This window comes from Eleginops maclovinus, chromosome 17, assembly GCF_036324505.1.
Source record: "Eleginops maclovinus isolate JMC-PN-2008 ecotype Puerto Natales chromosome 17, JC_Emac_rtc_rv5, whole genome shotgun sequence".
In the NCBI taxonomy this organism is placed as follows: domain Eukaryota; kingdom Metazoa; phylum Chordata; class Actinopteri; order Perciformes; family Eleginopidae; genus Eleginops; species Eleginops maclovinus.
Genome location: NC_086365.1, coordinates 15,964,783 through 15,980,311, shown reverse-complemented (window position 1 = coordinate 15,980,311; position 15,529 = coordinate 15,964,783). Strand labels below are relative to the sequence as shown.

At 43.2% G+C, this 15,529-nt stretch overlaps 1 protein-coding gene across 1 annotated transcript; it reads right to left on the bottom strand.

Moving 5' to 3' along the window:
- Nucleotides 1-617: 617 nt before the first annotated feature.
- On the bottom strand, nucleotides 618-15,210 carry upf2 (UPF2 regulator of nonsense mediated mRNA decay). Its single transcript, XM_063905656.1, is given in 23 exon segments — nucleotides 618-2,297; nucleotides 3,929-4,049; nucleotides 4,608-4,749; nucleotides 5,597-5,770; nucleotides 6,237-6,335; nucleotides 6,418-6,522; nucleotides 6,607-6,755; nucleotides 8,046-8,229; nucleotides 8,806-8,997; nucleotides 8,999-9,082; nucleotides 9,463-9,852; nucleotides 10,182-10,298; nucleotides 10,389-10,441; nucleotides 10,444-10,501; nucleotides 10,596-10,704; nucleotides 11,015-11,100; nucleotides 11,258-11,361; nucleotides 11,488-11,637; nucleotides 11,710-11,892; nucleotides 12,244-12,404; nucleotides 12,550-13,329; nucleotides 13,569-13,955; nucleotides 15,116-15,210. Coding segments are annotated over 23 exon segments (3,870 nt in total). The 5' UTR covers nucleotides 15,148-15,210; the 3' UTR covers nucleotides 618-2,287.
- Nucleotides 15,211-15,529: the final 319 nt, after the last annotated feature.

Sequence of the window (15,529 nt, the reverse complement as noted above, 5' to 3'; positions counted from 1 at the left end):
AGGTGTGTCTAAAGATGACAGACACTTAGCTTTACAGAGTTTACCGTTACTGAGTAACGACATCTCATTCACACACCAAAGGAAATTATATTATTTTTACTATAAATTGATTATTTAAAGATATATTTTTTAGACAAAATTCTATTTAAGTGATTGTCTGAGAAAAATATTTTATTTAATTTACATTTTTATTAGAAATTGTACTTTAACTTCTTATATTTGCATACATATTTTTATTATATTTTTTATTTATTTATTTATTTATTACTTTCCAAAAAACCCAATTCCCCCCCAGGATGAATACAGTATTTTGGTCCTCTTTCTTAAATATGACGTGAAATAAAGGTAGATAAATCCTATACAGGTGTCTTTAAAGCTTACAGGTTACATGCATGTTGGTAAACAGCATCTATTTCCCCCTATGCTGCCTCAAAATCTCTGTAATTTAGCAACTGTTGCACATTTCCAGTGTGTAGAGGAGCGAGGCTGCAGGAAACGAGGAAATACTTTAAGTTTTGCAGCCTTGTAATTAAACCTCGAATAACAGGCGCACCCTCTGAAAACACGCAAAGACCACAAACACACGACGACCTCATTGACTGAGCGACACACACCGGGCAGCTGCAAACATTTATTGTGAAATAGCTGCAAGAGCTAAGGAAATAGCTTCGACACAAACTAAAGTAGAACCGCTGCAGAGGAGACACATGCATGAGTATACTTACACATCTATAATGGTCTCAACACACATCCTGTATCTGAAATAAAGTAGTCCCTCAAAACAAAAAGAAGGTTTGAACCACGATACACTTCACAAATCACATCTCTTGGGTGCTTTTCTGCGGGAAATATAACGTACTTCGGGACAGAGTATGTACACCCAGTGATCACAGCTCCAGATCCAAAGGTGTCTGAAGGTTTGAGACTTTTATTTTGAAAGGGAAGTGTTCATTCAGACTGGTTTGTCTCTGTCTGTGGTACCCAGCTGCCCCTTGCTTTCTTTCTTCCTGGAAGAAGATTGACACCAGTTGTAAAGCGGCTACTAGCTCATTAGCTTAGCTTAGCACAACGACTAGAAACGGATGGAAACTGCTAGCCTGGCTCTGTCCAATTAAGCAAACATCCGGGTCTCTGAAGCGCACGTTCTTTAATCTTTGACATGATGCGGTTCACTGCTTCTGTACTTTGTGTTTGACTTTCTTTGACATTTTTAAGCATCTACTGATCTTTTTTAAATAACGCTTTTAATGCTTTATGTCATATTTTGTGGGTCATAACACAAAACTAAAACTGGCTTCAAACCACAGATTTACAGCATTGGAGGAAGGGCACAGTGGCGCCAAAAAGTTACACAAAAACACCCAAACCCTTCCCCTCTTTGGTCCCGACACCTATAGCGGTAGCACACTAGCGCTGCCTTTCACCAATTTGGCTGTAAGTGTATTTTACAACTCCTAGGACTGGGATTTACACAAGGCCCATTTAAGTACTCTTACTCGAGAGGAAATTATACATATCTGCTAACTGACAGCCCTCTATTTCCCATCGTTTGTCTACTGGAAAAGTATTTTTGGGCCCAATTTGGGGAAGCTGTGATGCTAAGATCAGACGCTCTTCCTGTGGGCTTCGTTGAAACTGAAAAACGGGCCAAAAAATGTGAGGAAATCAAACTAGCGCTGCCCTAAACTTAAGTGATGTTATCAGTGAATCAACACATGCCTCGAGATCAACAGCCTCAGACCATCGGCTGCATTTCAAACATTTTGTGCACAAATCATCCTTTCTGTGTGGCGGGGGCGACCGTCCACCAACACACGCGCTCGGTGTTAAGACCCTCGCTGCGGACTCATCTCAGTGTGCAGCGTTCCCGGTTTTCAACGTCCAGAAACAACAACAAAAGAAAGTCGGATTCTCGTGTAAATTATTTTAAACCCCTCGCAGGTTTTTCAACTACCAATCATGAGTCCCCCCACAGGTGTGAGGGCGGGACTCGATCGCCTCTTCTGCCGCTCGTCCAACTTCAGTATTTTTCGTCCTCTCAGGCAACCGACAATAAGAAAAGAGAGGCGTCTGTCCGACCCCCTGACCTCTGACCCTCCCCCCTTGCTCCCTGGGTTTTTTAAGTCTCTCCTCCTTGGGTAAGAAGTGTCCCATCTTCAGGGGGAAGGGTCGTCTGGCGTTCCCTGTTTCGACCGGTTTTCCCCTCCTCCGATCTTCTCGTTCTCTTTCGCTCGCTTGATCATTCGTTCTGTCGCTCTCGCTCGTTCAGCCCGAACCCAGACTCCCATCAGCGTCTCCTGGAGGAGAGAGCAGACATTTACTGCAGACGGTTAACACGTCTCTCCACCCTCAGGAAACATCTGGTCTACGGTCAGCTGCTAGAGGCTAACTTTTCACTTAAGAGAGGGAGGGACAAGAGGGGGGAGGCTGGCGCCGGACGGAGGAATAATGAGCTGAAAGTCACTATCACACCCCGAGTCACATGGTCCAAACGTACCTTATTATTGCAAAAAAACAAACCATAAAACAAGTAGAGGGATAGATAAATATAAAGACAGGCATATCAAATGAAAAAGGACATGTGGGTTGGTATATAGTCCTTTTATTATATTTAAATCATCACACTTGGTCAAAATGACAAAGTGTTTAAGGTGTTCTGATAGAAAATAATAAATAAAGGAAACGTTTGTTTTAAAGCTGGGATAAAACACCATCAAATGAGTGTCTTTTTGGTTCTTTGGTACCTGAATTATACCGAACATACTGCCTGTTTTTCCTGAAATGAAATAATAAGAATGGAAATACATGCTGAGATTTAAAAAGAGGACTACCACAGTACAAACACATATTTTAGGCTTTATATTCTTATTTTTTTACCCTTCTAAGGCTGCTTTGGTGCTGAAACATAACATTAAGGAGGTGTAGTTGAGATTCAAATGATCACGTTACGTCTTCACTACCCTGGCTCCATTTGAATATCTAGTTTTTAGTATTTTTTCCCAGCTTTGCTTTTATTTTTCAGGTACATTCTTGCGTGAAAACCTACTTACAACTCATTTTCTGATATATTTTATTGTAGTCTTTCTTTGCACTTACTTTTTATAGCATTGACACAAGCTGAATGATTTTACTGGGATATTAAACATGCTGCTGTCGTTTTAAACAGATCCCGTGATAAGACAAATAAACAACAACAACCCAAATATACAATTTCATTGGAAGAAAAGAGGACAAATAGTGCATTTATTGGCGGCGGATGGATCCACGTTTGGTGCATTAGTGAGTGTTTGCTTGAAGTGTGTGTGTGTTAATAATGAAGGACGATGTCAGTGAAACAGTGTGGCTTATTTATTGAAGTGTTTTTAATAGTTTTTGGACAACAAAAGGAGCTCTATGGCACATCAGGATTCGATACACACACAGTATACTTGTTTATGAAAGTTTATTACCGTTACTGAAATCACACATCTGCTCTGTCCCTAAACATCCCTGTCTCTAAACAACCTTTAGATTTATTATATTTAAAATGTTAAAAACATCCTCCCAGGTTCACGGTGTGTCGTTGTTCCTTTTTACAGAAGCAGGAACTGCGGTGCCGTCGATGTTATTCCCCCCAATGGTCCCAGAGTGTTTTAAAGAAGGATCTCACGGTAACTCTTCAGGACAGAATCAGTTCAAAGTGCAAATATCAACAGGAATAAACCTCTGTTTTACTCCTACTCTGTCTCACTGCTCTCGCTCCTGCTTCCCTGCCCTATCTCGCCTCTCTTTCCTGTCTCGCTGCTCAAGCTTTTCATCTCTCGCTCTGTTCAGACAGACACCAACGAAGAAGATAATGAGCCCTACTATCCCCCCCGAACATCGACATCCGACACACTCTGTGTTTTTTTTTTAGCACCGGGCCGGCGCTGCAGTGTCAGCGTCTCACCTTCCTCCGGTCTTGAAGATGAGGTCGGCGTTGGGAGCGCCTTTCGGGTGTTGGTATCGAGGGCGGCGCTCCCGGTTGGTGTTCGCCGGAGCGGGACGCTGAGCCAGGGACGCCATCATCTCTGTAACGCAGACAGAGAAACAGGAAAGTAAAATGTCCGATATACAGTATAAATATATATATTTTAAATACAAGAGAAGTTGGAGGAAGAATGTGCAATAAAAATACAAATATTTATATAAAAGTAAGAAATTAAAGACGATAAAAATATCAAATAAAACAGAATAAGGACATTAATACACATAAAAGTAGAAAGTAAAAAGACATTAATGCTCAAGCGCTGAGTTTAAAAGACCTGAGCCGCTGAAGGTGAAGTAAGCAGTAGTTTTATATGTACATTTGTTGCATTCAAATCTCTTAAAAATCACTAAACCTTTGTTAGATATTTATTGAGTGGTTCAGATTCTCCCAAATGACAGAGAATAAAGGTCATTTCAATAAAGGTAAAGATGCATTTCATTTGGTGTCCTTTAATCAGTCCACCAATGAGTAAATGTTTGAGTTGTTTTCATTATTTGTTTTAACCGGGAGAAGGATTTTAAATCACCAGAGAAACAAGCGATGGAAATGCTGAGATGAAAAAGACGTAGACTATCTACTGAGATGTCTGTGTTCGTACCCTGGTAGTCCTCCTGCTCCTGCCTCTCGTTGATGTCCAGCGTCAGCTTCTTCATCCTCATTCGCTCTTCCTGCTCCGCCTGCTGCTGGTTGAAGTGATTGGCCGCCAGGTGGGAGGACAGCGGCACATTCAGGATCTTATACTGCGAAGAGACACACACATTTAACACACAGCAGGATCCACTGACTCTCTGTTCTTATATTCCTGGAAGTCTTTTCTTTTACTGACTTTTTTAGGGCTTATTGCCAGAGCCAGGCTAGCTGTTTCTATGCTAAGCTAAGCTAACATGCTGTAGCTTCATTCTGTTATCATCTTATTGTAAGTAAAGGGAATACACATCCCTCCGAAAATGCATAAAAATATATCAGTGCTATCGAGGTGTTGGTAGGTAGATTGTGCTTTCTTTGGACAGCGATGCTAGCAGTTTCCCCCCGTTTACAGTCTTTATGCTAAGCTAAGCTAACAGGCTGCAGCTTTGTATTTAAAGCACATGAGAGCTTCGTCTTTAACTTTGCACCAGAAAGTCATTTATTAGCGGTCTGACAGACAAACACACACAGGATGCTTTTATTCCATCTGGTGTGGCTTTGTGTGTGTGTGTGTGTGTGTGTGTGTGTGTGTGTGTGTGTTACAGAGAGAAAAAAGTCATTTCCCATCACACACACACCTCACTAACACACCTACAAAGATATTCTGTCTTCCCTCCAAACCCCTCGTCTGTAATACTGTTTCTGGCAGCCGTCCTTAGAGTCAGACTGGAGCCGAGTGGACTGAACGCTGCATAAGAAAAATAAAAGCTGGATACACCCTGCAGAACAAGAAGCCGTCTCTGCCCTCAGACCACACATTCCACCACTGTAGACACACACCATCTAACTGAGTCCAGGATAATATTGACTTGTAGCTGTGTGTGTGTGTGTGTGTGTGTTTCATGTATACTGTACAGATTCTGTTCCTGTAACCCGACAGCTTAATGTCACTCTTCCTACCTGCTGCTTGTTGCCCTTGCGCGTCAGCATGACGAACTGCATGGTGTCGGAAATGTCGGCGTCCTCCGCCCCGATGACGGGCTCTCTGGAGCCGCTCTTCTTCAGCTGGCTCTTCAGCTGCAGAGGGATGGCTACGTCCAGCTGGTGGACCTTCACCGTCTCCCCGCTGCGCTGCTGCAAAGAAAACAACAACAAGAGTCACCTATCAGGAGTGTTTACAGCAAAGCTGCATGGGGGAGCATGAGAGGGGAAAAAGGATATAATAAAAGGGGAATATCAACTTGCTAAAGACTTATTTTGCTTATTTTAAAACTTTGTTCTGTATTTATTGTTAACCGTGTTTATAAGTGCTTAAACACAAAGGGAACTTTACTTTTTAGAACTATTATTTAATGTTTTTAATCAATGTAACTGAAGGTGTGAGTTCTGGTGTTCATTACATGTTTGGTTTTGTCAAGAAATCCATCAAAAGTGCATCAAATATTTTGACATTTCAAGGAAACAACAAAGAGAAAGCTGTGAAATGTTCATATCGCCTTTGGGACAACATATGTGAACTTATCCTTAAATAAAATACCATTAACGATGTGTAAACTTGTCCCTGTGTTTAGTCGACAGGTGAGTTTGGAGGATGTGTTACCTGCAGGTTCTCCAGCATCATCTTATCCAGAGCCTGGATGAAGTCCTCGTCTTCAGCGCAGGCGACGTGCTTCAGCCCCCCGCCCCGGATCGTCACCTCCTGCACACGGCCACACATCTTTAAATAAATACTTCATCCTTATCTCATAAACTCAGTGGTTTCTTTACATGCTGGATCTTACGTTGTTCTCCTCATCCGTCTCGTTCTCTTTGTTGGAGTCAGTCAGGTAGTCAGTGTTTTCCTCCTCCTCCTCCTCCCTCTCCTCTAACTCGTTCTCAGACCCGTCCTGAGGAGAAGAGTCGCAGCTTATTGACCAACTGGGAATTCAACCAATACCAGTAAAGAAATCCTCTTAAAAAAAAGTCCTCACGTCCTCCTCCTGTTCGTTCATCTCGCTCTCGTTGCCCGACTGCTCCTCCGTCTCAACGTCTTCATCGTCATCGCCTTCGTCGTCTTCCTCGTCGAGAACCTCGCCTTCGCTCATCGCACTCGAGCGCCCGTCCTTCTCCATCGCCAGACCTTCAATAAAAACACGCGAGAGGATGATGAAACTCTATTTCCATACGATGTGTCGGAGCGCTAGCGTTCCGTAGCGATGTCACTGTGTTCCGGGACTTTGGGATTCTAGCCTTAGCAGACCATTTACATGCACTAAAACCTCTAGAACACACTACAGGAGAGGGAAAACCCCCAGAAGAATAACAATACATGAAAGATCTGAGGACTTCTACACAGAGTTGGTTTGGACGAGCCCAGCCTGAGAGGGCAGCCTCCCCTCCAACAAAGGCTTCAGGTATAAATAGAGCAAAGGAGGGAGTTATTATTGTCCCGATTGATGAGGAAAATTAAAAAGAGAGACTCATGGAATACAAATGTGATGACGGGTGAGAAGGAATGTAGTCCGGCCGGAGAGGAACATCAGGTTTTCAGTGACTCTGTGACAGAGGAATGTCTGACCCTGGTTAAAGTATGCAAGGTGAAACAATGGAAACCACTGTTCTGCTCCCAGGGCCTCATCAATCACTTTCTTTAACACACACACACACACACACACACACACACACACACACACACACACACACACACACACACACACACACACACACACACACACACACACACACACACACACACACACACACACACACACACACACACACACACACACACACACACACACACACACACACACACACACAGCTTCTGGTGCTGCTTCATACATTTATTTAAAAGCTTTATTGTAAGATGTAATTATATAATAAATGCATGAAGGGTTTTAGAGTCTGTCTCGTTGTTTCATTTTTATAAATATATTGAGGCACGGGGGACTGTTTATGAGATCATTTTGACGTCTGTAATTAATTGAGTATCAGATTAACTGAAAGTAAAACATGGATGCGTCAGTATTTATTTGAGGGAGCTGAATTAAACTCTGAAATGCACGTCATTCATTTTAATTCACAATTATCATTCCTGGCACTGTATTGGGTGTGTGAGAGGTATGTTTCTACGAAGGTAAACCTGTGTGACAGAAGAAGCCTGGCAACGAGTGACGTCCTCCTCCGCAGCGAGGAATGCTGTCAGAGAGCCGATCGACCGGAGACACCGGATCACACTTCCTCTCAGAGCAGTGATTACACAGACTCTCATCTCAATCTCACTTTAACACATTCCTTTATCCGTTTATAGTATGTAGTGTCTCTCCTGGGACATGTCTCCATGCTTTAATGTTCAGAAAGCTCTTTATTCTTCCCATGCTGCCTGTGCTGCAGTAGTGACAGAACCACTGATGTGTAGATGTGCTCTTACCCAGTTTGAAGAGCACCTCCTTCTCCAGGTCGGAGACGTGCTTGGTGGCCTCCTCCAGGGAGCAGCTGAGCCTCATCTTGGGCCGCAGCAGCTCCAGGGTGTCGCTGATCATGTAGTCGATGTCGATAGGGAACGGGTGATCTTTGGTCCAGATCTCGGTGCTCTTCTTCCACCAGATGTAGCGCTGCAGACACACAGAACAGCATTAATTCATATGATTATTATTTAATATTTGGGCTGTGTTGTTTTAATTGTATTTATTTTGTAAATTAATTGTATTTATTATTTTTCATTGCAATTTCATGACTTTATAAACTCAGAAGATACTCAAGATTATGCTCCTTAATTTGTGACTTTAATCCAAAAGATGTTTACAGATTTATTCAGTAAACTTTATTTGAACTTAAAGATATGGCTTTCTTTTTCCAGTGAATAGTCTCAGTCTTTTTCTTGTAAATGTATGACTTTAATCACAACCTTTTCAACCCAAAATGGTTCTAATACGCCGTCAGAAAATGAAATTTAATGTCATTTTATTTTGCGAAATGTAATCCATTTGCGATCCATTCAAATAAATTCCCTTCTCAATTTAGAACCACAGCTTTATTTATAGTGGCATTAATAAGTGTGAGATCTCACTAAAGAGTAAAATGTGTTATTCATTTGGGAGTCAGTGATAAAGGGAGTGATTTCGGACTACTTCTACTAGATACCGAGGATCTTAAGACAGGAAGTGGAGGTGCATTATGGGTGGACTTGCCTGGAAGTAGATGAGGAAGCAATCGAGTTTCCTCTTGCTGGACCCACGGTCGAAATACTGCCCGCAGGTATCCAGCAGCGTGCAGACCAGCCGGATCCTGAACAGGTGCTCCGGAGGATCCAAGGCGCTGGGGCTGCCGTCCTGGTTGATCCCGAAGGAGATGAAGGAGAAGAGGGTCCGGAAGATGACGGCCTGACTCCACCATGCGGTAGTTGTAGAGCTCGCCCAGGAACTTAGCGCTGCTGATGCGCCGCTGGTTGAACTTGGGCTGGTTCACCTGGAGGTAAAGGGAAATATATAAGTGGAGTTTTTATGTCTGACAAACCCCTCCCTCTAACTCTGTATATGACGGTCAAAAACATAAAGAAAGGAAGCTAAACCCTGGATGATTGGACTGATTTGAGATCAGTTAGGGAGCAGATTTTAGACAAAACAGTGTTACATTACTCAGTTGTGTGTTGAGTGGTGTGTAAAACCTCATGAGCATGAAGCCAGACAGCATTCTCTCGTGTCCTCAACATCTAAAAATAATGACACTTCCTCCTCGCTGCGCCGTCAAACCGTCAGTTAAGATGAGCAGCTGTTTTTACTGACTTCTTATCTTGTCTCAACCTGTCTGTTACTTAGCAAGATTTACTACTGGGTCTCCCCCCTCACCTCCATGCCCAGCCGGATGTCCTCCAGCACCCCGTCCACCACGTGGATCCCGACGTCCTCCTGGTAGGCCACCAGCCCTGCCAGCAGGTTAGCGACGCAGTGGATGCTGTTGTACTTGACGTTCCAGATGTTGACCATGCAGCAGATCAGGTAGCTCTTAACCTCCGGGTCCTGCCACGGCAGCTTCCTCATCTGCCGCAGCACCTTCTCCGTGGTCACCTTGGACAGGTCCTTGTAGAGAAGCTTCCGGATGTACTCCTGCAGCGGCGGCCTCTTCTTCTTCACCGTCTTCTCCATGGGCGGAGGGTTGCAGTAGTAGTAGGCGTTCTCCACCATCGTCACGTAGCGGGCGTCCAGATGCTGAGCCTGCTTCTTACGCATCATTTGCTCCTGGGAAACAGACAGGGAAACATGTGTTTGAATAAGGTCTGCTCTGATTGGTTAGCTTGACTGATTGGTTCAGAATTGTGTATGATGCTATGATTTTCTACAACAACAAAAATGTAAACGTCCAGAATTTCTCAACAAATGCATCCTTAATTAATATGTCTCCAAGCATAAACCACCTGATACTGGTGGAGATTCAGACGATTGTTCTAGCATTTTGCTGTAAAGAGTCTTTGAGTTTTACTATTTGAGTCTTTCTAGGTTTCAGAGAGTTCTCCCGTCTGTCCTTATCTTAACAAATACAAATCAATCATAGAAATCAGTTTCCTCACCAGTAAGACGCTGGTGCGCAGGTGGGAGTCGGGGGATCTGAAGAGGAAGCGTCCGCACGTCTCCAGCAGCGTGCACGCCATCTCTATGTGGTGATGGGTGAAATCTGACAGCAGCATCTGTTCAAACACACATTTCATATTATTAATAATCAACAATAAATGGCTAAAAATTGAAAGCAGACTCAGAGAAAGATGTTTTCCTCTCACCTTGAGACAGTGAAGCGTGTCGGTCTTTGAGAACATCTTGAACTTGGCGAGTTCCCGATAAATCTGACCGTTTTATTTTTGGTCTCGATGTTGATCTGGTCCTTCTTACGCATCTACAACACCATCAGCGGCACAACACAAACATGTAAGAAAACACACTCAGTAACTCGTCTAATCTAATGTAAGAATAAGAGTAAGATGACGTACGTGGAACCTGAAGTCTCCCTTCAGCATGGAGCAGAGATCCTCAGCCACGTCTGACATGCAGGGATGAAGGGTGGCTACCAGGCGAGAGTAGAAGGGAAGGAGATCCAACCTGCAGGAGGAGGAAGAGGCAGTGATGGGAAGACATTCAGACCATGCACTATGATGATAGCGCCCACTGGTGGCGTGTGGAGGTACACAATGAGTCTGGTATGTTCTGTATTTAATACATCCATGAAAAGACCCACATCTTTTGAACATTTTCTCTTCAAAACGACCTCTTTGAAAATCATTTTATGCGATATGTTGACATCGATAATGTTTTAATGGCGTATTAAGATGCTGCAGGGACTCTTAGAACTCATGTATGACTCTCACAGACTGCTTCTATGTAGTGGTTGTAGATAAACAAAGAGCGTTACCTCTGCCTGGGGACGGTGAAGAGCGCTCTGACCAGTTTCCTCCTGTTGGATTTGGTGTTCATGTTCATGCAGAAATCCATGGCCGCCTGCAGGAGTCGACACAGAGCTCAGTAACTCAAAGATACTTTCATCTTCCCGCCATTACTCATTTGTAAATTTAGATGCATATGTCAAGTAATCTAACACAAAGCACGGCATCATGGCACACAGACACAACGTTAGAAATGTTTCTGTGTGAATCACCTTGTCTATGAGGTCTCTGTTGACGCAGTTGGGCAGCTGCTGGATGAAGGCGTCAACGATCAGCTTCAGGTGAGAGCCCGTGTTGGCCTCTTCATCCTCTTGTTCTACACACACAGATATAAAGAATACACACTTAAAAATAACATTCACATCGACAAACAACCTTTTTAAAAGATCCACTGCTCATGTTAATAACCGAGGTGCTCTTCCTGAACGCTGCGCATGTCTACCTTGCTCATCTAGGAGCTTCTTGGCCAGTTCCTCACTCTCCGCCTCGTCCGGTCCCTCCAGCTCCAGAGGTTCGTCTGTGATGTCGAGAGCCTCCAGCTCCAGCTCCAGCTCCTCCGTGGTGCTCGCCGCGTCCTTCCCCTCTTTTCCGTCTGAACAAAAACATCAACGGTCAGAACGGAATCTAATTTTCTTCGTCTGTCTTTGAGATTCATCAGACGTACCTTTGCCGTCGTCCTTGTCTTTGCCCTTCTCGTTGTCTTTGAAGAGGATGGCGGGGACGAAGGCCTTCAGGTCCACCAGGTTCTCGTAGAAGTTACGAGCGTCTTCATCTTCCCAGATCCCGCCCTCCAGGTCGTACTCTCCGGGCTTCCCGGGGGTGAAGATGTCGATCCCAGGGCCGTGCTCTGAGAGAGTAACAGACAAAAAACATGAGATACAAGAAGCTCGTACGCCTTTTAAAAGTAAAACTCAAGTAATTTAAATCACAATTAAGTTGTTATGAAGACAATCACAAATGTTTACAGAACTTCCTCAACTTAATGTAAACTACAGTTCATACAGAAATAAATGCATATGGATTCAGTGCCTTTTAAGACTTTTTAAGGATCTGCCGGAAACCTTGAAATAATTAATAATATTTAAAAACAACAATTCTTCCAATTTTCAAGACGTCTTGTGGACTCCGATTAAACAAATGTGTTATATCTTGAAAAACAGCCTTTTAATCTAAATTGTGAAAAAGAAAGGCCACACACCCTCCTGCACCGTCTTGTCCTGAGGCAGGTCGGGCATGTTTTCGTCCAGCAGGTCGGCCAGAGACTGAGTGTTGGCCAGCAGCTTCTGGTAGGAGGTCGCAAACTCTTCATACTGCTTGTGTCGGTCCTCGCTCAGCTCACCTTTGGAATGTAGGATACGCCTGAAGAGGACGAGAAAAAGGGAAGAGGAGTTATCAACCAAGAGTGACAAAACGTAGGATTACTTTTGTCATATATTTGTTAATATCTTTTTGTTTTAAGTAGCAAACAGTGCTAAGGTGCACTACTCTAAAGATGAAGAGTCACCTGTTCTGCCTCTCGGTGTTCTGCAGCTCGCGGTGGTCCTTCTTCAGGTGTTTGGTGAGGGAGGTGAAGTATTCCCTCAGCAGGTTCTGGAAGGGCGTCTGCTTCTCCGTGCTGATAATCTCGCTCGGAGGGAAGCCCAGTCCGAACTTCTCAGCGGCCAGCTTCACCTTGCGGGGCAGCAGCCCAGCGATGTCGTCCCCGCAGTGCTTACAGAAGCTGATGACCACGGACACATGAGTGTGTGTTTCCCGGTCTGTCCCGATGATGCTCTTCAGCTGCTCGTAGATCAGAGAAAGACCCTCCTTGTCGGTGAAGAGGCCGACGATGGTGAGCTCGGCGATGAAGCGTAGGTCCGTGCGCAGTTTGCTCACGTTGGGTGCCTTCTCCTCCTTCCTCGCCTCAAAGTGCTTCTTCCAGGCCTGTAAGAGCAGCGGGGCGAACTCGGCGTAGCGCTGGTGGAAGAGAGAGCAGAGGTGGACGGAGCAGCCGACGTCAGAGATCTTCAGCTTGGCCTCCACCACAGAGCTCACCGCCTCGCCGATGTACTTGCTGAGGTTCAGGGAGCCGAAGTCGTTGGAGAGCGAGTCTCGCTGCTGTTCGGTAAGAGTTCGCAGCTTCTTCACGAAGGCTGTGTTCTTCTTCAGGCTCGAGTCCAGACGGCTGAAGAAGGCCTCTTCGGGTCGGCCCTCCTGGGCATTCTGGTTCTTGCTGCGGAGTTCCTTCCTGCAGTGATGGCGCTCCCAGGCCTCCTGGTGCAGCTGATGGCCCTCCTCCTTTTCCCTGCAGAAACGAAGAAAATGGAGAAAGATAAATGATTAAAACATCAGTCAAAGAGACGTTTTACAATGGACCGATTAAAAGCTTAACTTCAAGTTGACATATCTTTCAAGAAACAAAGAAAGGTACATTTTAATAAAATTTAAAAAACATATTCATGGACATTTTAGACAGATTTGGGAAGGGTTGAAATTGTCTCAAATGGGCAATACAGAATATCATAACAACTCATAGTCACTCACTTCAGGAGAGCTGCCTCCTCCTCTCTTTGTTTCCTGGCCTCCTCCTCTTGGAGTTGCTTCTCCTGCTCCTCCTGTTGTTTCTTCTCCTCTTCCTCTTTCTTCTTCTGCTCCTCCTCCGCTTTCAGTTTTTCCTCCTCTTTCTTTTTTCGATCCTTTTCTTCCTTCTTCTTCTTTTCCTCCTCGATGCGCTTCCTCTTCTCCTCCTTGCTGCTGTCTTTTTTGCCACTCATTTTGGCCTCGTCTTTCCCTTTGTCCCGGGCGGACGTTGGTCTCCTCTCACCATCTGGTCTCCTCTCACCATCTCGGTCCTTCTCCTTTTCCTTGTTGCTGAAGGTGCAAACGTCTTTTTCATCCATGTTTACTGAGCGTTTGCGTTCAGCAGGCATACTGAGGAAAGAAAATACGAGAAAGGTTGTTTATGGCATTTCAAGAATTTTGAGGTCACTTCTGACCGTCTGTTTTCGAATCTACATTGATGTGGTGGCCAGAAATGTCACTGTCAAGCCCCTTGTTGAATTTATACGACATAAAATCGTACACATTTGAAGTACTTTAATTATGTGTTTTTATTTAATCGAACTATAAAGTTCTACTCCACTACAAATAATAGATACATATTGTACTTTTTTTGCACACTTTCTGTTTTGGTCACAAGGTTTCATCAGCTTCCTCTTCTGTGAAAACCACCATTGTTGTTTTATATGTTGTGTAAATTCACATATTTATTGCTACATGGTACATAACGTTTCTAAAAAGCCAGTTGAATCAGCCGGAATATTCATAGTATATTTATCTGTATAAAGGAGGTAGAAAAAGTAAACATAATCAACAGTAAATTCAACATACACATGACTACAGCAGATATATCCAGATATCACATGCATAATAGGAAAAAACACAGACAGTGGACTTTTTAAAGCACCCATAGTTCTTTAAGTACAAGTTTCTAATTCACCCTTTGAATGAAAGACTTTCACTTGTAGTGTTGTACTTTTACAGTGTTGCATAAGTGCATTAACTTTAGAATATGACCTGAATACTTCTTAGAATAAAACCTGATCAGAAAAAAATCGGAACAATAATCCAAGAAACTCTTTAAAATGAACATTAAGTAAAAAGGAACCTACAATATAATTCTCCAACATCTGACACAAACTGACGCCGTTCGTTAGCCACATAGCTTAGCATAGCTTCCTTGGTTAGCACGACAACGTTATCTCTCTTTAATTTCCATAACATGGAAAACAATTTCGTTTAAGTTAAGTCATAAATGGCGCATTTTATTTTGTCGTATTTTTAAACTATTGTAACGTTATACATGTGTACACAAAATACTATAAACATAACAAAAACAGAGTTAGCATTATCAAAGCTAGCACCGTTAGCCACTTGAACGCACGATGTAAACAAACGTTTTGACAGCTTTTAACTGACAGTTAGTGCATGTTCAAGCATTGTAATGTGAATGTAAGATTGTAAACATTATAAATATATGTTTAAGTGTTGTTATTTTACTGTAAATATCTAAGTGACAGAGAAAGATTTACCTGCTAATTGTAGCAAAACAAACATCGGTCATTAGCGCTGGTTTCCGTGTGAAGGACCCTCTCCTGTTGCATCCACAATAACGCCTTACTGAAAAGTTCATTATTGAATTACTTACAATTATAATCATGCCATATATGGACATGTAAATATTTTTTGTTTCATGTTAGTCCAATGGTTTTAATTCCAGGGGTATTGTTCTTTGGTTTTTGTTGTGTCACATCGACACAGGCAATGCTTATGACAGCTACTCAGTGGCACGCAAAGCAATGACTGACAGTTCTTTTAAAGCATTTATTAATTCATGTTTATCCTTCGTTTCAATTGTTGTTCTTTCCTAAATCAGTTAACATAAAAGCGACTGCAATGTCTTTGTTTTTTCAGTTAATTGATGGATGTGAGCAACGCCAGAGGTT